Source organism: Bubalus bubalis, chromosome 14 (assembly GCF_019923935.1).
Source record: "Bubalus bubalis isolate 160015118507 breed Murrah chromosome 14, NDDB_SH_1, whole genome shotgun sequence".
Lineage (NCBI taxonomy): Eukaryota > Metazoa > Chordata > Mammalia > Artiodactyla > Bovidae > Bubalus > Bubalus bubalis.
Genome location: NC_059170.1, coordinates 51239377 through 51266067, shown reverse-complemented (window position 1 = coordinate 51266067; position 26691 = coordinate 51239377). Strand labels below are relative to the sequence as shown.

At 41.2% G+C, this 26691-nt stretch overlaps 1 protein-coding gene across 9 annotated transcripts in view; it reads left to right on the top strand.

Moving 5' to 3' along the window:
• Positions 1-26691, top strand: part of CACNB2 (calcium voltage-gated channel auxiliary subunit beta 2) — a 431110-nt gene that overhangs the window by 12202 nt on the left and 392217 nt on the right. For 5 of the 9 annotated variants that reach the window (XM_044928076.2, XM_025264317.3, XM_025264319.3 and 2 more), the window contains exon 2: positions 936-1028. In XM_044928076.2, coding sequence (XP_044784011.1) covers positions 936-1028 — 93 coding nt within the window. Of the gene's footprint in view, positions 1-935; positions 1029-1622; positions 2410-26691 lie in introns of those variants that run through there. The other 4 variants (XM_044928074.2, XM_044928073.2, XM_044928072.2 and 1 more) reach the window with 3 other exon arrangements.

Below are 26691 nucleotides of genomic sequence, written 5' to 3'. Positions count from 1 at the left end.
TCTCACAGTAATTTTGCCCCAGTCCCTCCTACACGTAAATGTTTATTTTTTTTAATGCCTTATCTTTAGTGGCCTTTGCCTCTTGACCAGAGATATGCTAACAGAGCTTAAATTATTTTAATTCAACAGTTGTTGTAGTTGTTTAGTCACTAAGTCATGACCAACTCTTTTGTGACACCATGGACTTGTAGCCAGCCAGGCTCCTCTGTCCATGGGCTTTCTCGGGGAAGAATACTGGAGTGGGTTGCCATTTCTTTCTCTAGAGTATCTTGCCAACCCAGGGACTGAACTTGCATCTCCTGCATTGGCAGGCGGATTCTTTACCACTGAGCCAACAGGGAAGCCCAGTTCACCAACCGTGAAATGCTTTTTCCAGAACCCTCTCCTCCCTATAAAGTCACTGATTTGAAATAAATATTTGTGATTCCACCAACCACTTTTTAAAAAATGTTATTTTATTGAAGTATAGTTGACTTACAATGTTGTGTTAATTTCTGCTATACAGCAAAGTGATTTAGTTATATACATATATACATTCTTTTTCATCTTCTTTTCTATTATGTTGAATAGAGGATGTTGAATATAGTTCCCTGTGCTGTGCAGTAGGACCTTGTCGTTTATCCATCCTGAATATGAGTTTGCATCTGCTAACCCCAGACTCTCACTCCATTCTCTCCCCAACCTGCCTCCCTTGGCAACCGCAAGTCTGTTCTCTCTGTCTGTGAGTCTGTTTCATAGATATGTTCATTTGTGTCATATTTTAGATTCCACATATAAGTGGAAATATATCTGGTCTCCAATCACTTTTTAATCATGCTCATGTGATGGCAATTTATTCTTTGTCTGGATCTAGAACATTTTCTGGAACTAGGTCTAGATTCCTGTGTGAGGGTCTAATAATAATCTCATTTGTCTTTTGGTTTTCTTTTTTGTAGTCATATGGAAAAGGAGCCAGAAGGAAAAACAGATTTAAAGGATCCGATGGGAGCACTTCTTCTGACACTACCTCAAATAGCTTCGTTCGTCAGGTAAAGGAGCTTTTTAATTCACAGTTTGAAGAAGTCTATGAAAATGAATTCAGTTCTGTTTTTTTAAGAGGCGGTTTTAACAGTGTCATCCCTATGATTTATATAGTCTTACTGTACTTACTTTTAATTGAAGTGAAAGTTGTTCCATTGAACGTCACAATCGTTCATTGTTCAGTCACTAAGTCATGTCTGACTCTTTGTGACCCCATGAACTGCACCACACCAGGCTTCCTTGTCCTTCATAATCTCTCAGGGTTGGCTCAAACTCATATCCATTGAGTCTGTGATACTATCTAACCATCTCATCCTTTGTCGCCTCCTTCTCCTCTTGCCTTCAGTCTTTCCAAGCATCAGGGTCTTTTCCAATGAGTCAGTGCTTCACATCAAGTGGCCAAAGTATTGGAGCTTCTTAATTAATATATTTAAATTTTAAGTGAGACTGTATGTTGTAATTACATTCTTTCCCAGCATGTTGGGGAAAGAGAAATGCAAACTTCATTACAAAGGATTTCTTCATAACAGTGAACTCCTGTAGAAATGATTCCAGGTTTGGGGGGTTCATTGGGGAAGTGAAAGTGGTGGTGGGGTCAGGGGGGTGTGGCAGGCATCCGTACCACCTGCTCTGAGTTGAGACAAGGGTGTTCCTCCAGCTGGAGTTTTCTTCTTCTCAGCTGGGGCTTGGCTTGGAAAAGAGATTAGCCCTGCCCTTGAAAAGGCCAAGGGTACCAAGGTCAAATAGAGCACAGGGTATCTTGGAGTCGTAATTGAAACTGCCTTTGGAGACAAAGCCTTTATCTCAGTTCGTGTGGGTTCTTGCTCAGGAGTTTGGGACTGCCCCCTAAGCAGTGTCAGGATCCCTAACATCAAAACACTCTTGTCCTTGGTTACAGAAAGAACTTTCATTCCCAGAGAAAGAGCAGAGGCAGCCAGATCTCTGAGGACAATAGGTTACAGGTGAGGCTAAAGTCTCATCAGGCACAGGTACACAAGCATCTTAAACTGATGCTTGTCAGTGGCAAGGGAGATGTGGGAGGAGCTTGCTAGGGTGGCTCTGCTTTCCTGGCGCAAGGACCACCCTTTTAGTTAGCAGGCTCATAAATCATCTCTTGTCTGTGAGATCTCACTCCTGGAGATGATGATCGGCTGCCATGAGAGCTGCTCCGTCTCTGTTGGAAAGGAAACCATTTCCTCACTACTTTTCGGGTCCTTTCCCCTTGTCTTTCCCCCAAGTTAGTTAGCAGCTGTTCAGCCCAAACATGTTGACCTGTTACATTCATGGGGACTTTGTTTTTGGCTGGTCGCTGCCTCCTTCCACTTTTCCGACACAGACAAAGGATGACCCGAGTTCAGTCATCCGCTCCCTGCATCAAAGGCACCAACGGTAAGTCTGAGTAACCTCAGTAACTTTTCAGGCAACTGGAAAAACTCTGGTTCTGGTCTCTGCAACCTAGGATGTATTTTGGTTGCAGGAAGTTAGAAAAAGACAGCTGGTTAAGAAGGAGCGGAACTTTTGTGGCTCCAAGACATTTAGAAATAGAAAGGAAGATGAAGCTACATGAGGGACCACGTTCTGGTGGTGGCAGAGTTGCTGGGCAGGGTGTGATGGGCACTAAGGGTGTGTGTGTTGGCCTGATGTTGTCGTGGGTAGAATTCAGGTGTCCTGGGTCTAAGTCAAGAGCCTCAAACTTGGCTTAGGTGAGCCCGTTAAAGGAAAATCACCCAAGGCCTTTCCCATTTCAAGCCTCCATATTTATTCTGCCTTTGGGACTGGGAGATTGACCCTGGAGGGCTAGAATCCACACTCTGAGTAATCATCTCAGGACTGAAGACTGAAGGATCTGAAGCAGAAAGAAATAAGCTTCTTAGGAAACAGAGGCTGCAGCAAAGCCCTGCAGAGTGACAGGTAGCTGGTCAAAACTGCACGGAAAGAAAAACTGCAGTGTTTCTAGTGAGCAAAGATACTGTGATAGAAATAAATTGGGACTCATTGAACTCTAAAAATATCTTTTTAAGACAGTTGTTGGGCACCATTTTCCACTTGTCCCTTTGACTCTGAATTCTCCTTTCATGAAGTTTTGGTAACTTAATCCATAGGGATTGCTACAGTGCGTATAGTAACTGGACTTTGGTTTTCCTTCCGATAACTTTTGCGTTGTGTTCTTGGTGATATGTGAGATTATGTGCATGAAACAGTTATAAATGATAAAGAGAGCTACCAAGTGACTTAGTATTAATTTAAATATATATTGCCAAAACATATGTGAGCATGTAAGCAGATTGGAAAAAAGACTATCCTAAAAGTTTGTCTCCTTGAAATAAAGGTGTAGCTCTTTGAATCTCAGTGTAATGAGGTGCTTGCTGTGACCTAGATTTGGGGTATAATTATATAGGCATCATGAACCCCAAGGTGCCCCGTTGATCCTGTCACAGAAGGATAACCAGGATCTTTGGCAAGAATGCTGAGTCAGACATTATATTTTTTCCTTGGATAATTTATTCTCTATTCTGTTAGACTCACGTTCATATTTTGCGATCATTTGAAAATAAGCATAAGCCACCCTGGCATTACTAAATATTTAATGGATTAAAGTTTAACTGGAGGATTTGCAGAAATGCAGGGTAGGTGGTAACAATAAGTATGTGTTACATTAAATCATTTGAAAGTACTCCTTCTCAATGTTTCCTTCTTATCACGTGTAGTTGTTTTGTTAAACAGGTGACCTGCATCTGAATTCATTACTTGTCTGTGGCGAGAGTTTGTGTATCATCGGTATTGGAATGGTGTTTTGTCAATAAAACCGGGTTCTATTTAAAAATATAATTAGGTTTTTTTCCCCTGACCTTGAATTAAAAATAATTTCCATGTAATTTTGAAAACAAACATTTTCACAAACTGCATATGATGAAGACTTTAAAGTACTTGGGAAACACCAGGTACTTTGAGGTGGTCTTAAAGATAATGAGATTTAAATATTTAAGAGGTTGAAAATGTGCACATTTTACATAAAGAAAAGGATTCTTTTTTTTTTTTTAATTAAGAGAGTGTCCAAGAGTTTATTATAGATTGAATTGGGAACCCTCCCAGAGTTCATAGGTTGAAGCCCTAATTGCTGATGTGACTGTACTTGGCAGTTAAGGTAGTAAAGAGGTAATTAAGGTTAAATGAGGTCATAAGAGTGGGGACCTAATCTGATGCCCCTATAAAGAAGATGCCCCAAGAATGTGCGTGCACAAGAAATAGGCCATTGAGAGGACAGTGGGGAGAAGGTAGGTGTCCCTGAGCCAAGAAGAAAGATCTCAGCAGCAAACAACCCTGCCAGCACCATGGCCTTGAACTTCCAGCCTCCAGACTGTAAGAAAATACATTTCTGTTGTTCTGTTATGGCAGCCCTAGTAAACTAATACAATTATCTACATATGTAGACAGTTGGGCTTGAAAGTAGATCTATTTTTTTCTTTAAAAAATATTATTTTTAATTTTAATATAATTTTAAAAGGTTTTAAAAAATAACTGTAAAAGCCTTATTTTTAACTTTTAAAATTTTAATGTTTAAACATTCTTGGCAATTCCCTGGCAGTCCATGGTTAGGACTCAGGATTTTCATTGCTGAGGAACCAGGTTCAATCCCTGGTTCGAGAACAAAGATCCCACAAGCTGAATGGTGCAGCCAAAACAAAAATTTTAATTAAAAAGATAATAAGCATTCTTATTGATATGTAACATATATACTGAAAAATACACAAATTGTAAGTGTTCAGTCTGAGATCTCACAAAGTGAACTAACTGCCAGGTCAAGAAATAGGTATCAGTATTACTAGCACCCAAGATGCCCCCTTTGACCTCTATCAGTAATTCTTCCTTCATGCTAAAGGTAAGCAAACACTGTCCCTCCTTCTGAGACCATAATTCACTTGGCCTCTTTTGTGGATTTTGTATAAATGGAGTTGTTTTCTGACTAAATTCTTTAATTCGAACTTACCATTGTTACATTCATCTATGTTGTATGTTTCAATAACTGGCTCATTTTCCTTGCTGTACGGTATTTCATTGGGTGAACATGCCACAATTGGTTTATCTCCCCTACTGTTGCTGGACTTTGAGTCATTTCCAGTTGGGGTTATTGACAGCCATGCTGTGACGTGCATTCCTGTATCTTCCTGTGATCTTATATGTGAATACATTGTTGTTCATTGAATAGACTGCTGGGTTATATGTGTAACTCAAGTACATACTGCAGAACATTTATCCAAAGGAATGCACCAATTTGCACTCGCTCAAGCAGTGGAGAACAGTATTTGTTGTTTCATAGTTTCACCCACACTTGGTATTGTCAATGATTTTTCATTTCAGTCATTCTTAAAACAGATAGGGTAGTCATAGCTCATTGTGGTATTAATATCCATGTCCTTGATAACAAAGCCATAGTTTACCTGTGGCTGTATCTAGGGTGCATTGTGTGATATAAATATGTGTCATTGTGTGGCATATACTTATAAATGTATGAAGAAGTGAAGTGAAGTCGCTCAGTCGTGTCTGACTCTTTGCAACCCCATGGACTGTAGCCTACCAGGCTCCTCTGTCTTGCCTGGAATTTTCCAGGCAAGAATACTGGAGTGGGTTGCCATTTCCTTCTCCAAGGGATCCTCCCAACCCAGGGATCAAGCCCAGGTCTCCTGCATTGTAGGCAGACACTTTTGCCATCTGAGCCACCAGGGAAGTCTGTATTTATATATGTAAATGTATTATAAAATATATAAATATGTATATATAAATTTAGAATCTGAACAGTCATATGAGGGTATTTTGTTACTCTCTATGGTAAATGGCCCATTAGTCATTGTAATCAGGCCTATAGCTGTTTGTTGGAAAATTAGAACTATTGGTTGGAATATGTTGGAACATATTGAAATATGATAGAAGATGAGAAGGAAAGAAGGCTACAAGTAGAAAGGAAAAAGCATGGTTTCTTTTTTGCAAACTTTTAGTTGTATATTTCTGACCATCATGTGTTTGTGTTGCTCTAAGGAATTCTTCCAGCTTCCCTCATAGCTCAGTTGGTAAAGAATCTGCCTGCAATGCAGGATGCCTGGGTTTGATTCCTGGGTTGGAAAGATCCCCTGGAGAAGGAACTGGCAACCCACTCAAGTATTCTTGCCTAGAGAATCCCTATGGACAGAGGAGGCTGGCAGGCTACAGTCCACAAGAGTCAGACACAACTTAGCGACTAAACCACCACCAAATAATTCTTTCAGAAGATTCATTAGTCTTAAGGAGCAATTGCTTATAGATATGTTTCTGCTTTAGGTCCACAAACAGGATAACAGCTACGGTAAAAGAACTTTTCTTTTCTAGATCAGAACACCATTGTGTTGGTTGACCAGTTCGCCCTAAGCTAACCAAATAATGCAGCTCTGGTTCTTCAAATCATCAACCTATTTAAAGTCCATGATATTCCAAAGATGGGGATGAGAGAGGCTCTTTCCCTCATGAGCTTAGTTCATTTCTCCCAGGACGTGGTTTCCATGCTGAAGCTCAGGGAAGGGTCTGAGTTCTGATCAGTGAGTGTCACTGTTCACTGAGGTTCACATCACAGTCATGGTCCACACAGATTGTTGGCTGTGTGAGGCTGATATCAGTGGGGCTTCCCATGGGCTGTGTAAGGTTCTACTCTGTGTAAGGTGGTTGCAAAGTAGCAGCCTAGATGACCTTGGATATCAAATATTTCAAAGATTGAACTCCTTTTCGGAAACTGCAAGGAGGAACATCAATTAGAAGGAAAGTTAACTATGGTTGATCTGTTTGCTTTTTAAGTCTCATTCCTTTGTGTTGTACTTAAAATGTTACCGAGATACAAGATAGTTTCATTACGTACTGAACTTAGAATTTCCATAGTTCTATGTTATGTAAATTATGATGTTAGCAAATTTATATCAAAGGTTTTTCTTCAAGAAGAAGATTAGTTTTTACTGTCAATTTGACTTTCTTTGTAAATAGGTATGGGCGTGGGAGACAGGCTAAACATTTATAGAAAATGCCAGCAAAGGTATTTTTGACTAGTTAGAATTCACCCCTAGATATGATTAGCTTACTTCCTTGTAACATTAACACGTGTAAAAAAGTATGATGGTGACTAGGTGAAATGAGGCAGGAAGAGAATTTTTTTTAAATGGAGGAGCTTAGATGCTCGGATGTGGGTCTGCCATTTCAAAGGTCATTTGTGTTAGTATGTGGTGCATAATTAATGCTCTGTGTTAAAGTATCTGCTGTTTACAGCATGCGTTTGGAAAAGGTACTTTCTATAATTTACAGGGAAGGTATTTTGTATCTTCCTTCTACAACGGATGGCGCTTCTGCAGTCTAGTCTCATCTTCCCACTGACTGGAACCGTGTTTGCCTGGCAGATTTTCCAAGTTTGGATGAAAAGATGTTTAGTGTTGTAGGATACATATGTTCTTGCTTCACGAGTGCCATACCAGCCTTTTAAAAAGTGAGTTTATACCAACCTGGACATTTGTTTCAATACATTTTTTATATTCATTTAAAAAAAGAGAGAAGCAGGATAGTGATAAGAGGCTGGGCTCTGAAGCCAGTCTGAGTCTGGGTTCTGCCTCTGTTATTTACTAGCTGGCCCTTGGACGAGTGGCTTCATCTCTGTGTACTCAGCATCCTCATCTGGGAAATAGTGGCCGCATCAAAAGTTGGTTGTAAGGATCACATGAGTAAAAACTGGTAAATTGCTTAGAACGGTACCTGCTATCTAGTTAATACTGTTTTGTTGTTGTTGTTCAGTCACTAAGTCATGACTCTTTGTGACTCCATGGACTGCAGCACACCAGGCTCCTCTGTCCTCCACCGTTGCCCAGGGTTTGTTCAAATTCACGTCCATAGGGTCAGTGATGCTATCTAACCATCTTGTCCTCTGCCACCCCTTTCTCCTTTTGCCTTCAATCTTTCCCAGCATCAGGGTCTTTTCCAGTAAGTTGGCTCTTTGTATCAGGTGGCCAAAGGATTGGAGTTTCAGGTTCAGCATCAGTCCTTCCAATGAATGTTCAGGATTGATTTCCTTTAGGATTGACTGGTTTGATCTCCTTGCTGTCCAAGGGACTCGCAAGAGTCTTCTCCAGCACCACACTTCAAAAGCATCAATTCTTTGGTGCTCGGCATTCTTGATGAAATATTTAATAGTTTATTTAAGTTTATTTATTTAGTTAATATTTAAGAGTTTATTATTCTTACTTATAAACATTATTCCATATTTAGAACATTGGTTAAAACCTGAATGAAAAATAGACCACAGCAGAGGAAGTTATAATGGTTGTTGTGTATATTCTATCTATAGCTCCATTTTACAAATGAGACAAATAAGACCCAGAGAGGTAACTCATCCACAGTCACATGACAAGTAAGGTTGGAATCCAGGGGGCTGATTCTGAATCTGTGCTGTCATTGATGATGCTACAGTCCTTTGTAACAAAGGTCAAAATGAAAATCAGTTGCAAGTGCTTCCTTCTTTCAGCCAAAGAAGACGTGGAGAAAGATTCCTACCAGTGTTTTTAGGATGAATCCAAAGGTATTCTCTTAACTTCCTTCCTTACAGGAAGGTGAGGATGTCACTAGCATTGTCGGTTTTCCCTCGCATCATGATTTTAAAAAGAAGACAGTAAGTGTCATTTCCCTCTTCTTTCCTCAAAAGTTGTGCAGATTCCCAGTTGGTGTCACCATTTTGCAGACTCTGTCACTCTTACTGGTCCCTGAGAAATATGACTGGAAGAGTGTCTATTTTTTCCTTCCTACTATGAAAGTCACAGAAACAGGCACTTTTTGGAATTGTGAAAGTCTGTTTTTTTCCCTCAGTTTTTTGAAAAGATAAATTTGAAAATGAACTCAACTCTGAATCACCTGCAGTATCATGCCATTGGTTTTGAGGTTTAACTGAGGCTGATGTTGGCCCATAAATCATTCTTACTGTGAATTTGGGTAAAGTTAGACACATATACAGCACCTGGGTTTAACATCAGACTCTTTTAGAAATTTTTTTTGGAGGGGGGTTCATTAGGGCCTGTGCTTTGTAACTGCTGCTGCTAAGTCACTTCAGTCGTGTCCGACTCTGTGCGACCCCATAGATGGCAGCCCATCAGGCTCCCCCGTCCCTGGGATTCTCCAGGCAAGAACACTGGAGTGGGTTGCCATTTCCTTCTCCAATGCATGAAAGTAAAAAGTGAAAGTGAAGTCGCTCAGGCGTGTCCGACTCTTCGCGACCCCATGGACTGCAGCCTACCAGGCTCCTCCGCCCATGGGATTTTCCAGGCAAGAGTACTGGAGTGGGGTGCTATCGCCTTCTCCAGTGCTTTGTAAATAGGCACTTTAATTTTAATTTACTAACGGGTGAAAACTGTTAAACATGACTTATAGGCACCATAATTAGAATTAATGAAGATTTTTGCTCAGAGTGTTCATGTCCTAAAAGTTATTTAATATATCAAGCTGTGGTTATCTAGGATTTATTATTAAGATAATTAAGATATCCAGGCTGTCTTTGATTATAGTATAAAGTCTTCGTACTCTTTGGCTCTGTGCTGTGAACAGATCCATCAATAAGAGAACTTCATTTCTCATAATAATAAACCTGGAAAAGCTACAGTAGTTAAAATCCTTTGGATTTCGTGCCCAGCATAAATTTCTAGTTGATGAAGATAATTAAGTTTTCATAGAAATTAGCTGTTTCCTCCCAACTTCATCTAAAGAAAGGAAAAAAAAAAATCTGAGTTTCTGTTGTCAGAGATGCAGAGGGAGAGAGGAGAGCTGGTCATTTATTTTTACATCAGTACCTAAGCAAGTAAATTAATTTACTGGAAGAAAAATAGGAGGGCAGAAGCAGCAAGGCCTGCTGGCATTGAAGAATAGAACATTTGTGCTGTTCTTTTTAGGAGATTGTGCAAGAATGGCTAACTGTATAAATTATTGGATTCTGCCAAGGTCAGGAGGAACTATGTACATCTGCAAGGAAGTGCTAGTCATCAAAGTGAAAAGCAGCTTGTTGGGGGTGGCAGTGTTAGTAACTGCTTATTCGGTCCCACTACTTCTCTCTTCTACCCTCTTCTCTTCTTCCTCTCTTGATAATTCTTCATTTTCTTAAAGACATGTTCTCCCTGGCTATGTTTATGTACCTGGCAGTATTCCTAGGATGAACACCAAATGGTAAGGGGATAACTGCCAGCTAGCTTTATTTTAATGATCCCTCAGCCTGGAAGCTTTCATTCGGGGTTCAGGGTACCCGGTCCTCCGAACTCTCAGCTGTACTCTGCCAAGTGTATCCAGGACTCACCAGCTCTTCCCACCTAATTTTGATAGGTCACCCTAGAGTACCAACTGGGCTTTCCTGGTGGCTCAGATGGTAAAGAATCTGCCTGCAATGCAGGAGACCTGGGTTCAATCCCTGGGTTGGGAAGATCCCCTGGAGAAGGGAAAGGCTACCCACTCCAGTATTCTTGCCTGGAGAATTCCATGGATAGAGGAACCTGGCGGGCTATAGTCCATAGAGTCACAAAGAGTTGAACACAACTGAGTGACTAACACACACAAGAGTACCAACTAGAGTCCTTTGTGCAGAAAGTTGAACCTTAGAAATCAACAAGCCTTCTTGGACTTTGTAAGAAGCATCATTATTTGAAGGGAGTGGGTGGGAGGAGGTTCAAGGGGAGGAACTTTGCAACTAATCTTGGATTTTGCTCATCAACCTGTGTATGCTACGATTGTCAGGAAGTAATCCTATCACGTATAAGGGCTTCCAGGATACAAATCAGGATGACAAAATGGAATGAACCACACATTTAACAGAAGGTTGCATGACGCTTTTCGGAACACGGTATTCTAAACACATTCCATTGCTTTCCAGTACCATGTTCTTGGAGCTGCTATTTTAGACCTTTTCTTCGTTCCGATTGGCTTTAAATATGAATGATTAATCACAGAGACACACAGTCTATTTTTTGGTTTTTGTTTTGCAGAAGACAGATTAAACTGTGATAATGATTACAGACTCCAGGCCTGTGTGGACTGATATGTTTAAGGTTGGGTAAATCTCTCAGCCCTGAAATACTGGCTTGTTGCCGTGTTAGGCTGTATTCATCACAAACACAACTATAAATAATAATGCAGTAGATTTATTGCCACTGTGATTTCCTGTAAATGTCTTTATATCTTATTAAGTATTCATTTAGATTTTGTGAATGGCAGAATTGGTTCTGAGTTCTCTTAAGAATTTTCCTTAAATATGGCAGTATAAGAATATTGAGCCTTATAAAACAGTTCTCTGTCCTTTCCATGGTATATGCCTTTATGTTACTGAGAATGTTGTACATTTTTGAGTTGACATAAGTAATTTAGAAAGTATTTTTTAAATGTTTGATTTTGTACTTCAACAAATCACTAGCCTTAACATGTCTTTTTAAAAAATTTATTTTGAATTAAAGGATGATTGATTTACAATATGGTATTGGTTTCTGCCATACATCAACATGAATCAGCCACAGGTATACATATGTTCCCTCCCTCTTGAACCTCCCTCCCATCTCCCACCCCATCCCACCCCTCTAGGTAGTCACAGAGCACCAGATTGAGTTCCCTGCATCATAGAGCAAATTCCCACTGGCTGTTTTACATATGGTAATGTATATGTTTCCATGCTATTCTCTCAATTCATCCCACCATCTCCTTCCCCCACTGTGTCCACAATTCTGTTCTCAGTCTGCACCTCCATTGCCTCCTTGCTAATTGGTTCATCAGTCTTTTTGAAGATACTTTTTGTAGCGGAACAAGGGCATGGTTCTATACCAGTCTTCCTCATTTTCAGTTTGTTTTCATGTATTTGGAACACTTACCCTGTAAACTAGGTATGATTAAGGTTCCTCATTATTAAAATAATTTTGTGGATTGACACAGTTTTTTATCTTTGCCTATCTTTTCCCCACAGAGTTAAAAATATCAGTTTACAACCCAGAATCATTTCTGCAGGTGTTCTGAGATTTTAGACTCTGAGATACGTTTCAAATTATAATATACTTTCCTTTTATGCCCCATTTTCTTCCATTAGTATTTGTCTTCTGCTTGACCAGTCCATGCAAAGTCCTAGCTAAACTAGCCCCCTAAATTAATTAAGAACGTACAAGTGATCTAATATGGAGTAATTAGAATGACTAAGAAAATAGGTTTACATTAAACAGTGAATTTCCAAGAAGTGTGTGTTTCAGCTGAACCCTGAACTTAAGGAGTCATGCTGAAATGGTTAGTTACTTCTCTCTAGGTTAATAATTCACATGTCTCAGGTCTTCACAGGCATCATACCCAAGTCTGGTCCAACCAAGAAATAGTTCTCTTTTCCCTGTTCTGTCTTTCATAGATGTAAATATCATCAGCATCTTTGTTCTCTATTGACATGTTTTGAAATCTTCATACCTGATGATTATCGGATGCTAAGGAAATCTTCTTTGAGAGTTTTACTGATGTCTTGAAAATATTTGCAATAGTTTAACAATTACGTATTCCCATCTTATCATTTTTCCACATTCGTGACCAAGTGTGTGTCTTTATTGCAAAGACCTGAGATGGAGAAAAGGAACTGATTGCCCCAGCCGTGCCCCGGAGCTTATCACAATGCTTCCTTTCACCTTCTGCTTGTTTTAGAGTTTGAGGATAAAGGAGGGGGTAAAAAACAGGAAAATGATTCACTGGGGGAGGGGAGAACTTTATTATAGAGTCTTCTATTGACTTGTAGTTGGGAGAAAATAGAAAGTTCTTCAGGAGGTCCCTTGCTACCATTTCATCATCTGTGTCATCTCTGTAAGCTAGTCCTGAATTTTAGAGGTTTCTTTGGCTTAGGGCTTTACATCTTCCTTTGTATTTCCTTATGTCTTTGATACACATAGAAAAGTACCAACTTCCGTTCCTTCTTATACTTGACATCTGGTGATAGGAGAGCCCAGGAGACAGCTTGACTCTTTGGACTTCTGACAAGGACACTTGAGCTAGACTGTTTTCCTCTCCATCCTGAGTGTCTGGGCATTGTGACCTCACCAGTTCCTCTTTCCTGGAAAGTGCTACTTTCTCTGACTCGGGGGGGTCTTTTTCATGTAGATGTAACCTTGAGGTTTACTCCCACGGGAAGATTTGTTGATTTCTTTGGTCCAGGTGCTGTATCTGAAAATTGAAAAATGGCCAACCACTTTTTTTTTTTTTAAGCAATGCTCCCCACCCAAAACAAGCAACCAAATTTTTCATTTTAAAGAAAAATAACGTGGATAATGTATTCCTTTGCTCAGATCAGAACAGATCAGTCGCTCAGGCGTGTCTGACTCTTTGCGACCCCATGAATCGCAGCACGCCAGGCCTCCCTGTCCATCACCAACTCCCGGAGTTCACTCAGACTCATGTCCATCGAGTCAGTGATGCCATCCAGCCATCTCATCCTCTGTCGTCCCCTTCTCCTCTTGCCCCCAATCCCTCCCAGCATCAGAGTCTTTTCCAATGAGTCAACTCTTCGCATGAGGTGGCCAAAGTACTGGAGTTTCAGCTTTAGCATCATTCCTTCCAAAGAAGTCCCAGGGCTGATCTCCTTCAGAATGGACTGGTTGGATCTCCTTGCAGTCCAAGGGACTCTCAAGAGTCTTCTCCAACACCACACTTCAAAAGCATCAATTCTTTGGCACTCAGCCTTCTTCACAGTCTAACTCTCACATCCATACATGACCACAGGAAAAACCATAGCCTTGACTAGATGGACCTTTGTTGGCAAAGTAATGTCTCTGCTTTTGAATATGCTATCTAGGTTGGTCATAACTTTCCTTCCAAGGAGTAAGCGTCTTTTAATTTCATGGCTGCAGTCACCATCTGCAGTGATTTTGGAGCCCAAAAAAATAAAGTCTGACACTGTTTCCACTGTTTCCCCATCTATTTCCCATGAAGTGATGGGACCAGATGCCATGATCTTTGTTTTCTGAATGTTGAGCTTTAAGCCAACTTTTTCACTCTCCACTTTCACTTTCATCAAGAGGCTTTTGAGTTCCTCTTCACTTTCTGCCATAAGGGTGGTGTCATCTGCATATCTGAGGTTATTGATATTTCTCCCGGCAATCTTGATTCCAGCTTGTGCTTCTTCCAGCCCAGCGTTTCTCATGATGTACTCTGCATAGAAGTTAAATAAACAGAGCTCTCGTAACAAAGTATTGCACACTGGGTGGCTTAAACAACAGAACTTTACTGTCTCACAGTTCTAGAGGCTAAGAATCTGAGATCAAGGTGTTGGCAAGGAAGGAAGAAGTTGTTCCAGGCCTCTTTCCGTGGCTTGTAGGTGGCTAGCTTCATGTTCACATGGTGTTCTCTCTGTTGTGTGTCTGTCTACAATTCCCCTTTTTACAAGGACATCAATCATACTGGATTAGGGCCCATCCTAATGACCTCATTTTAATTTCATTACCTCTCTAAAGACTCTGTCTCCGAATAAAGTCATATTCTGAGGTATTGGGGGACAGGACTTCAACATATAAATTTGGTAGGGACATAATCCAACTTGTAACAGATAGAAACACTTATATAATTAGCTTCATATATAATTTGTTTCCTTATAGCTTGAGTTTTTCACATAATAATAGACTTACACTAAAAAGCACGGATGCCAAAACCAACAGAAAAACATTTTTTTGCTAGAATATTAAAGGAATAAAGAGATGCATTTCCTTCTTTATGTCAATGATTGATGTAGAAATGGAACAACCATGTAGCTTTGCAATCAACCTAATAAATTAACATCTTAATTATGAACCCACTTTAATTTTCTGTATCATTTCATGAACTTTTATTTAGATGATTCGGTTTCTTCAGAGTATAAGATCTCTTCCTAAGGCTTTGATCCCTTATAGCCAAGGACATGGCCAATATCTGTAAAATGATAAAAGGCTTGAGGTTTTTAAAGATTCAACTTCTCGGTGTAACCCAGAATCCAGTTCTCACTTTAGCATATGGGTAAAATGTGTACAAACTGTTGCACACCCACAGTAGATGTTTTCTTTGCACTTAGCTTCATGACAGCCACGAGTACACAGACATAGACATTTATAGATATATGTGTGAGTGTGTGTTCTGTGACCTAAGTTTTCCTTTTACCCTTTCCCTCTCATTTAAAAGCAGCCATATTTTAAAATATAATCTTACACCTAAATCATATGTGTCAAGATTGGAGCTACTATTTTAAAATAATTTCTGTACTTGCATTTCTCACAGTGAATTATTGTTCACTGCATTCTTGCAGTTATGACTTCAAGCTTATAGATGTTTAATACCAAGAAAAATGAGGAATTAACGTCCTCATGTAATCTTACTCTCTGGCAATTACAGGGAGAGCTGCAGCAAGGAGAAAAGCCACATGGTGGGCCAGAATGTCCTGCTACGTGTTAGTGACTCGGGGTGGGGGGGGTGGGAATCAAAGCTCATAGGTCTTCTCTTGCTGATTTATTTGAGGATGCTTACTGGCTTGCCAAGGTGAGGCTTATACAGAAGAACATTATTTACTTTCTTCTAAATCTGATTTCAAGTGGTGTTCCTTGACTGAGCAGGATGTGTTTAAGGAGTCCAGACAAAATCTCTACAAATGATTTCACCGTCAAGTGTGTTGTTAGGATCGAAGCTGGACATGTGCATTTTTATTTTTAAATTTATTTGTCTGTGTCGGGTCTTAGTTGTGGCACTCGGGATCTTGTTGCATCATGTGGGATCTATCGTCATGGTGCACAGACTCTAGTGTGGCACATGGGCTCCAGAGTGCATGGTCTCATTAGTTGGGGCCCTCAGGCTTGACTTGTTCCTCACTGTGTGGGATCCTAGTTCCCCAGCCAGGGACTGAACCCACGTTCCCTGCGTTGCAAGGCAAATTTTTAACCACTGGACTTCCAGGGAAGTCCTAGGACATGTGCCTTTTGGAAATAGTTCACAAGGGATTCTGATGTTCTTTCATGATCAAGTACTATTACCTGAAAGGAATCAAGAGGTCAGAATGGATCATGAAGGAAAAAATTAGGTTGACAGTGACTACTAGGAAAGTGGTAAACCAAGGCATGACTTACTGACATAGAAATGACCATTCCTGAACTTGTGGTATGTACTACAGTAGAAGAACAGAAGAAAATCCTGTGTGAGCCCTGAGGAAGTGATCTTTTATTCTGAACAGTAAGGAGAGAGAGCATCTGAGCATGTATCACCCAAATAGTTTTCAATTTAAAATTCAATTTAAATTTAACAACTTAATTTCAAATTGAAATTTTAAGTTAATAATTTGAAATTTCAAAGGTAAGTGTGCAGTGTGTTTCTGAGATGGTGATTACCTTATGTGTGTGGAGCCTGGGTGTATGGAGAGATGGATGAGAGGTGAAGTTGGAAGTGAAGGAGTGATCTCGGGGGATCATGGGGTGCAATGGCTTGAAGCAGGCCCTTGTCTTCTTTGAAGAAAGAATTCAACAAAGAGACAGAGATTGTGAAGCAGGTAGAGCATTTATTAGAACCAAAGTATGTGTGGAAGAACACCCAGGTAGACTCAGAGTGAGTTACCCACTATAGGAGTGACTCAAATCACTTATATGGCGGCAGCTTTCTGGGTTCCTTCTGGCCAATTAACTTGCTCCTGCCCATGTTTGATCTGACTCAGGGCCCTCTCCTGTGTCCACGTGCATCTTTCAGCCAAGATGGATTCCAGTGTAAGGGTTTCTGGAAGCTTGGCAGGACACATTATGGGCTGTCACCCCCTTCTCTGACCTGTGAGGATCTGTTCTGTGGGCTGTGTGGTCTGGGCGGTTTCCTTGACCACAAGAGGAGAAAAATGCGGTTGCCTTATCTTTTTACTCAAGCAGGGCTCTGCTCCTATTGTATCTTTATCAAAAAGTGTCAACCAACAGGAGCCTGGGACCCAGCTAACTCCTGCCTCAGGAGGGCACCAGACCCCCGCGGCCTCTCTGTCATGATGAATTACAGTGTGTTGTCCTGAGGTGTGGAAAGGTTTGCAAGAATGCACTGATGAGTTGGCTAATTGGAAAAGCAATCAGTGTCAAAGAAACTATTTGAATAAAGATGATAGTGATCACTAACATTTATTGAATGCGACCATGTGCCAGCCACTCTGATAGGCACTTTATTTCATTGTTAGCACAGCTCACTGAGGTGGGCACCATTAGTACCCCCATTTAACCATGAGTCGAGGTTTAGATAGAACAGTAATTTGCTCAAGTTCATACACTTAAAAAGTACATGGTATTTATTAGGTCAAATTGGTGTCCTCTTGGAAATGTTCAGATGTTTGTTGGGCAATGAGAAAATGTAGACAATAGTGATGATGCTCAAAGTCTGGAAGAAAGTGGTGTGGCTGTCCTGGGTCATTGGGCTGCAAGCAGCGACTATGACTATTGACTAAGGGTGTAAGGCAAGGGGTCCAGTCTCCTGAGCCAGGGCTCTGCCAAGACTGGACATAGCCTTGGGTCCGAAGGGCTGAGGAGGCCTCAGGGTCCAGCACAATCAAAGACTCAGGAGGGTCATTTGTTTTGTATTGAATGTATATGGAGAGGGAGAAAGCTGTTCACAGTTAGGAAATCTGAGTGGGGGTTATACAGGTATTACTTTAAAAATTTTATTGAAATATAGTTGATTTGCAGTGTTGTGTTTAACTTCTGTACAGTGAAGTGTCTCAGGTATGCGTACATACATTCTTTTTCTTATTTTTTTCCATTATGTTTTATCACAGGATATTAAATATTCTCTGTGCTATACATTAGGACCTTGTTGTTTGTCTATTCTCTATATAATTGTTTGCATCTGCTAATCCCAAACTCCCACTCCATCTCTCCTCCAACCCCCTCCCTCTTGGCAACCACATATCTGTTGTCTATGTCTGTGAATCTGTTTCTGTCTCATAAATAAGTTAATTTGTGTCACATTTTAGGTTCTACATGTAAGTGATATCAATCATATGGTATTTGTCTTTCTCTGTTTGACATAACTTCACTTAGTGTAATAATCTTTAGGTCCATCCATGTTGTTGCAGTTGGCATTATTGCATTCTTTTTTGTGGCTGAGTAATATTCCTGTGTGTGTGTGTGTATACCACATCTTTATTCATTTGTTGATGGACACTTAGATCGTGTCCATGTCTTGACTATTGTAAATGATGCTGCTGTGAACATTGGGGGGCATGTATCTTTTTGAATTTCAGTTTTGTGTGGGATTGGGATTGCTGGATCATACGGTAATTTTATTTCTAGGTTTGTTTTTTTTTTTAGGAACCTCTGTACTGTTCTCCATAGTCGCTGCATCACTTTACATTCCCACCAGTAGTGTTGGAGGGTTCCCTTTTTGCCACACCCCCTCCAGCATTTGTTGTTTGTAGGCTTTTTAATGATGGCCATTCTCACCAGTGTGAAGTGGTACCTCCTTATGGTTTTATGCAGGTATTATTAATTGTGTCTGTCTTTTACTTTTTCTGTAGGTTTAAGAAATTTCAAAATAGCTAGGGGCAAGAGGCGGAGAAGGCAATGGCACCCCACTCCAGTACTCTTGCCTGGAATATCCTATGGACGGAGGAGCCTGGTAGGCTGCAGTCCATGGAGTTGCTGAGGGTCGGACAGGACTGAGCGACTTCACTTTCACTTTTCACTTTCATGCATTGGAGAAGGAAGTGGCAACCCACTCCAGTGTTCTTGCCTGGAGAATCCCAGGGACGGGGGAGCTTGGTGGGCTGCCATCTATGGGGTCGCACAGAGTCGGACACGACTGAAGTGACTTAGCAGCAGGGGCAAGAGGAAGACTTAAGGTGGGAGGATCTGGGCAGGGTGTGAGGTGGAATAAAGGGCCAAAGCTCTTGCGAGAGAGAACAGGACCCCAGGACCACGGTCAGAGCGGTTGCTGGTGAAGGTCTGCCTCCCTAGGAGTGCAGAGGACAAGCAGTGTCGCCCCACCAGGGAGTCCATAGCCGTGACCTGCCTGCCGCCACCTCAGAGATGTTTCTTGACTGAAGGACCCGACAAAGCAGAGCTGGCAGACAGAGGCTGATTCTTTCTACTGGCAACTTGATTAAAAGTTTCGCATTTTTAAAATCCTTTTAAAAAATGATTTACAGCATTGTGTTAATTTCTGCTGTACAGCAAGGTGAATCAGCTATATGTATACATATATCTCGTCCATCTTGGACCTCTCTTCCACCCCATCCCCCAATCCCACCCCTCTGGGTCATCACAGAGCACCAAGCTTAGTTTTCCAACAGATAAAATAAAACCACATGCCAACACAATACAAGTACAATTTTCCTCATTTTCATCAAGTTGAAGGATAGAGGGTTTATAGCCCCTAAACAGCTGCTACTCTGAATGTCATGTTGTGGCTTTTTCAGTGAATTTGTGCAAACCCTTTAAACAGGTTCTCTAACAGTGGTTTCCCCTGGAGTAGGAGGGGTCCTTAGCAGTCTTAAATGTTGAGAACCAGCCATTCTGTTGCTGCCTCAGGCCATATATTTGTGGGAGAGCAGTTGTTTGAGAAAATGAGGTTGTTTGGTTACCAAGAGACACTGCCCTTGACCCTATCTAATTACCCTCTTTTGGAAGAATTGCTTGGTATCTGTTAGACAACTCTGCATGCTAATGGTCTTTGGGGAGCTGTTCACAATATTCCCATAAAACAGTTCAAAACAACTTCACTAGCATTTTCCACAGTTGCTCTCAATTGCAGTTAGTGTCAATTGCAGGAAGCGTCAGCATCCTGAAGATGTGGTATGTCCTATGAATATAATAAGCTATTTTAATGATTAAAAAATGATTGTACATAGCCAGACTTTTAAAAATTCTTATTTATTTATTGGCTGCACTGGGTCTTTGTTGCTGCATGTAGACTTTGTCTAGTTGCAGTGAGTAGGGATTACTCTCTAGTTGTGGCTTTTCATTGTGGTGGCTTCTGTTGTTGCAGAGCTCAGGCTCTAGGCACGTGGGCTTCAGTAGTTGCAGTACTTGGGCTTCGTTGTTCTGTGAAATCTTCACAGACCATGGATTGAACCCATGTCCCTGCATTGGCAGGTGGGTTCTTAAGTGCTGTACCACCAGGGAAGCCCAGCATGTAATCCGATTTTCAAACACAATTATTTCAGGACCACACACCTGTGTTTAGTCTTTTTTATCCAAACCAAAAAAAAAAAAAAGAGAGAGAAAGCAACTCTGGGTTCAGGGTTGAAGATATTGACACTTTATTATGAAATGATGTCTCTGATCATTTTTTGGTTGTTTATGAAAATGACATGAGAAACAGACCAAGTATATCTGTACTTCTTGACTCAGACTTTCTTTGTACCAAGTTTACTGGCCCTCAGTTCCTCAAAGCTGCTTGTTCATTCATTGATTCATTTATTCACCAACAGGCAACATGTCTTTGCCAGAAACGGGGCCAGACAGAGAATAAAATAACAAGGTTCTTTCCAGTTATAAGATAAATAAGTGCTAGGTAAGTGCTGCATGTAGTGACTGCATAGTGACTATAGTTAACAATACTGTTATCTATGTTTGAAAGTTGCTAGGAGAGTTAAGTCAACAGTCTCATCACAAGAAAACAAAAATTGTAACTTTATGTGGTGGTAGATATTAACTAGACCTATTGTGGTAATCATGGTGATCATTTCACAGTATATGCATACATCAGATCATTATGTTGTACCCCTGAAACAAATCCAATGTGATGTGTCAATTATATCTCAGTGAAATATTAATAACAACGTACCTAAGTCGCTTCAGTCGCGTCCAACTCTGTGTGACCCCATAGACAGCAGTCCACCAGGCTCCCCCATCCCTGGGATTCTCCAGGCAAGAACACTGGAGTGGGTTGCCATTTCCTTCTCCAATGCATGAAAGTGAAAAGTGAAAGTCAAGTCGCCCAGTCGTGTCTGATTCCTAGAGACCCCATGGACTGCAGCCCACCGGGCTCCTCCGTCCATGGGATTTTCCAGGCAAGAGTACTGGAGTGGATTGCCATTGCCTTCTCCAAGGGATCTTCCCAACCCAGGGATCGGACCCGGGTCTCCCCTGTCGTAAACAGACGCTTTACCGTCTGAGCCACCAGGGAAGTCATTGTGCTTGAGTCATCCCCAAACCATCCCTGCCACACTCATGGAAAAACTGTCTTGCATGAAACCGGTCCCTGATGCCAAAAAGGTTAGGGAGTGGCTGTTCAAGGTGGAGAAATAGGGAAGGATGGATCCGGCTAAAAAGCTCACCCTGTGTCAAAGCAAAGGTAGAAAAATGGCACATTCCATCTCCTGTGGCTGGTGGGTGGGTGGGTAGAAGATGAGGCCAACTAGGTTATGGGGGAACAGCACCCCTGCCCCTGTGCGCCCCCTAGAGTACGCTGGTGGTGTCACGTGCCAGAACCACCTCTGTACCGGAGAAAATATTTCTGTATCTTTCCAATACTTATTCACATCCATCAGTTCAGAATAAACTGTTCAGAACCTACTCCATCTCAACAAACGCCAAATAAGGGTTTTCTCTCATAGCTCTCTCTGTAAGTGTGGGGCATTTTAAAGGGCAGGATGGATATTAACAAATGCCATATGCCTTCTTACTTCCCTTCAAGCTGATGTTAGGTTGACCGTGGCTGTTTACATTTCTGTGTTTGAAGAGTTGTAGATTTCTGGGTCACAAATGTGTTTTATTTTAGATTTCATGTCAAAAGCATCTCTTGAGACAGCTGGGCTCTACATAGAACTTGATCTTATATCCATAATATGTATGTGACTAGATATGTACATATATGTGTATAAATGTGTACATATTTCCAGCGATGTATGACTTTAGAGATAATAGACATAATCTAACATTGTTATTAAGGTCATAAGTATTTCTGTTATATGTTAGCAGTGATCAATCTTAAAAAATCAAGGCAGTTCAAATCTGAATTAATGGATAAGCACTTCTATTTAAGTTCCTTTGTTTTAATCTCCAGACATAACTCTTCCTGTATATGTCCTTAAGAGATTATGTATACTTTCTTCTTTTGAGGGTAGTTATTGGGCACCAACTCTTTTGCCTTATGAGGTATAGTCCCTGGTAGGAAAGAGGAGGGGAAAAGTATTGAGGGTCCCCAGTTCCCTCCAGAGTGAGGGAAAGAAGGAAAGGAATGAACAGAGCTGGGAAGTCCTTTGAGGTCTCTTCTAGATCCCACTGGCTTCCTATTTTCCTTCCCAATTGTCGAAACTAGAACTGGAAAGTTTCTATAGTCCTGAGGCTAGCCTTATCCCATCCCCTGTTATCCACCCCCACCCTGTTCTTAAAGGGAAAGTTGCCTAATGGCTTAGCACCTAAAGAATCGGCCTGCAGTGCAAGAGACAAAGGAAACTTGGGTTCGATCCCTGAGTTGGGAAGATTCCTTGGAGAAGGGAATGGCAACCCACTCCAATATTCTTGCCTGAAAAATCCCATGGACAGAGGAGTCTGGTGGGCTACAGTCCATGCAGTTGCAAAGAGTCAACAGGACTGAGCCCTGCTATAGTACTGCAGTATAGCACAGTACCTAGAATCATTCTTTTGCTGTTGTTTTTCAGTCGCTAGGTGTGTCCAGCTCTTTGCAACCCATGGACTGCAGCACGCCAGGCTTCCCTGTCCTTCACCATCACCGTGAGCTTGCTCAAACTCATGTGCATTGAGTTGGTGATGCCATTCAGGCATTTCATCCTCTGTCGTCCCCTTCTCCTCCTGCCTTCAGTCTTTCCCAGCATCAGGGTGTTTTCTAAGAAGTCAGCTCTTCTCATCAGGTGGCCAAAAGTATTGGAGCTCCAGCATCAGTCCTTCCAATGAATACTTAGAGTTGATTTCCTTTAGTATTGACTGGTTTGATCTCCTTGCTATCCAAAGGACTCTCCAGAGTCTTCTCCAACACCACAGTTCAAAAGCATCAGTTCTTTAGCACTCAGCCTTCTTTATTGTCCAACTCTCAAATCCATATATGACTATTGGAAAAACCATAGCTTTGACTAGATGGACCTTTGTTGGCAAAGTAATGTCTCTGCTTTTTAATACGCTATCTAGGTTTGTCATAACTTTTCTTCCAAGGAGCAAGCATCTTTTAATTTCATGGCTGCACTCACCATCTGCAGTGATTTTGGAGCCCAAGAAAATAAAGCCTATCACTGTTTCCATTGTTTCCCCATCTATTTCCCATGAAGTGATGGGACTGGGTGCCACAATCTTAATTTTTTTGAATGTTGAGTTTTAAGCCAGCGTTTTCACTCTCCTCTCTCATGTTCATGGGTGTACCTATGGCTGATTAATGTTGATGTTTGGCAGAAAACTACAAAATCCTATAAACCAATTATCCTTCAATTAAAAATAATTTTTTTAAAAAAGAGGCTCTTTAGTGCCTCTTCATTTTCTGCCATAAGGGTGGTGTCATCTGCATATCTGAGGTTATTAATATTTCTTTTGGCAATTTTGATTCCAGCTTGTGCTTTATCCAGCCCAGCAGTTCACATGATGTACTCTGCATATAAGTTAAATAATCAAGGTAACAATATATAGCTTTGACATACCCCTTTCCTGATTTGGAACCAGTCCGTTGTTCCATGTCTGGTTCTAACTGTTACTTCTTGTCCTGTATACAGGTTTCTCAGGAGGCAGGTAAGGTGGTCTGGTATTCTCATCTCTTGAAGAATTTTCCACAGTTTGTTGTGATCCACATAGTCAAAGGCTTTAGCGTAGTCAATGAAGCAAAAGTAGATGTTCTTCTGGAACTCTCTTGCTTTTTATATGATCCAATGGATGTTGGCAATTTGATCTCTGGTTCCTCTGCCTTTTCTAAATCCAGCTTGAACATCTCGAAGTTCTCAGTTCACATACTGTTGAAGCCTAGCTTGGAGAAATTTGAGGGTTGCTTTGCTAGCATGTGAGATGAGTGCAACTGTGCGGTAGTTTGAGCATTCTTTGGCATTGCCTTTCTTTGGGATTGGAATGAAAACTGACCTTTTCCAGTCCTGTGACTACTGCTGAGTTTTCCAAATTTGCTGGCATATTGAGTGCAGCACTTTCACAGCATCATCTTTGAGGATTTGAAATAGCTCAACTAGAATTCGCTCACCTTCACTCGCTTTGTTCATAGTGATGCTTCCTAAGGTCCACTTGACTTAGCTCTAGGTGAATGATCACACCATCGTGGTTACCTGAGTCATTAAGAATCATTCTTAGGTTCAATTTTTTTGTTTTTGTTCAGTCCCTAAGTTGCATCCAACTCATTATGACCCCATGGACTGCAACACACCAGGCTTCACTGTCCTTTAGCATCTTCTAGAGTTATACTTGCTTTACAGTGTTGGGTTGGTTTCTGCTGTACAACAGTGTAAATCAGCTATATGTATACATATATCCCCTCCCTCCTTACCCATTCCCAGGTCATTACAGGGCACTGAGCTGAGCTCCCTGTGTTATACAGCAGGTTTTCACTAGCTATCTATTTTATACATGGTAGTGTGGGCTTTCCAGTTGGCGTTAGTAGTAAAGAACCTGCCTGCCAATGCAGGAGACACAAGAGACGTGGGTTTGATTCATGGGTCAGGAAGATCCTCTGGAGAAGGGCATGGCAACCCACTCCAGTATTCTTGCCTGGAGAATCCCATGGACAGAGAAGCCTCATGGGCCACAGTCCATAGGACTGCAAAGAGTTGGACATGACTGAAGCAAATTAGCGTGCACAGTGTATATATGTCAGTGCTACTGTTTCAGTTTGTCTCACCCTCTCCATCCCCCTCTGTGTCCACAAGTCCATTATTGCATTTCTATTCCTACCCTGTAAGCAGGAGGACAATGGTATAGATTGGGGGATGGGGACAGGGAGTGCAAGGGGGTGGGAGGCCACCCAGCGTTTTCTCTCTCATTGGGCTACTCAACCCTGTAGCTTGCCTCAGAAATGCTTAGGTTGACTGTGGGAAACTGTATTTATCCTCTTTGAGGCTCTGCTCTTCATTACCTGTGTGACCTGGTAAAGTTACAGGAACTCTCAGATGCTCTGGGAAGAAGGATCATAATACAAAAAGGAGCCAGGTGGCTGGTAGGAAAGCCATTCAGCTTGCTTCTAATATCCATCAGCACAAACACAGCTATAAGGGAAGATGGAACATGCACTAGGTGATTGCAACTTCAAGTTAAATGTCATATCCAAGCACCTGAGTGCAGACTACCTGCTTACCAAACCAGTGAGGCTTCTCAACAAATTCCCCCAGCCCCACACCCCCACCTGTTCCAAGTAGTGTTTACCTCTAAGCCCCTTTTGTGTGGAAAATCTGGGAGAACCATTTGATGGTTCATGCAAATGTTCCACATTCCCATGCACTTGGATTTTTTTTTTAATTGTTGATGGTCTGATTTTGACTTCCTTTGCCAAAGAAATTCAGGAGGCTGTTCATCAGGTTGAAGACACTGCTGCTGAATAAACCAGCTACTAGGAGAATTTTTAATCAACACATAATATGATTTCTCCTCCCCCAGAAATGAGTTCTGAGCAAAGGGTTTTACATCAAAGGACCTTCTTTAAGCAAAAATGGGATTTCTGGATGGTATCTTAGTGTAGATTTGAATCCCGCCCCAGTCTTTTTTCTTCTGAAGTTATATTTCGAATACACCAATTACTTCTCAATGCCATTTTGTTCATTCTCTGACTTCAGCAGCTAAAAAAATCCATTTTTTTAAAATGGAGGATTGTTTTACAATGTTGTTAGTTTGTGCTGTACAACATCATGAATCAGCCATATGTATTCATATATCCCCTCCCTCTTGAGCTGCCCTCCCACTGCCCGCCCCCGTCCCACCCCTGTAGGTCATCACAGAGCACCCAGCTGAGCTCACTGTGCTGTATATATGGCAGGTTACCACTAATGAGGAAGGAAGTGAAGGTTGCTCAGTCGTGTCCAACTCTTTGCAACCCCACGGACTGTAGCCTGCCAGGCTCCTCTGTCCATGGAATTCTCCAGACAAGAATACTGGAGCAGGTTGCCGTTTCCTTCTCCAGAGGATCTTCCCAACTCAGGAATTGAACCCAGGTCTCTTGTTTTACACATGGTGGTGTATATATGTTAGTGCTACTCTCACAATTCATCCTACCTTCTCCTTCATAAAATATACATTTTGTCCATTCAGTTTTTCACATTCTACTCAAACATTGAATACAAGCTCCCAGTTCTTTTTATTGACATGCTTTCTTCTTTGACTGCTGTTTTTTTAATACCATGAGAGACTGACCTGGGTGATTTAATTGAAAATTAGTTGGACTATAGGCATCCATTTTGAAAAGCAAGTGTATTATTTTCCCCCACATGTAAGACCTGGGGAATGATTTTTAATTGTGGCTCCTTTACATAGGCCAGTGGTGATCATTTGACCAGTGCTTGTGTTTCCTTGCAAAGACCTTATAAAACCTGCTTAATCTGGAGACTTTATTTTTTCTACGGTCTATTCACAAGCAAGAGATTTTGAAAAGCAACTGTTTTCTTCTGTTCAGTTCATTCAGAATCCCCATCTTAAGTGTATGTGATAAATGTATTATACCAGTAATAACTGCAATAGCATAGAGCTTCAAAGAAATTCAGGAGTGATAATATTGGGTTATTGGTAG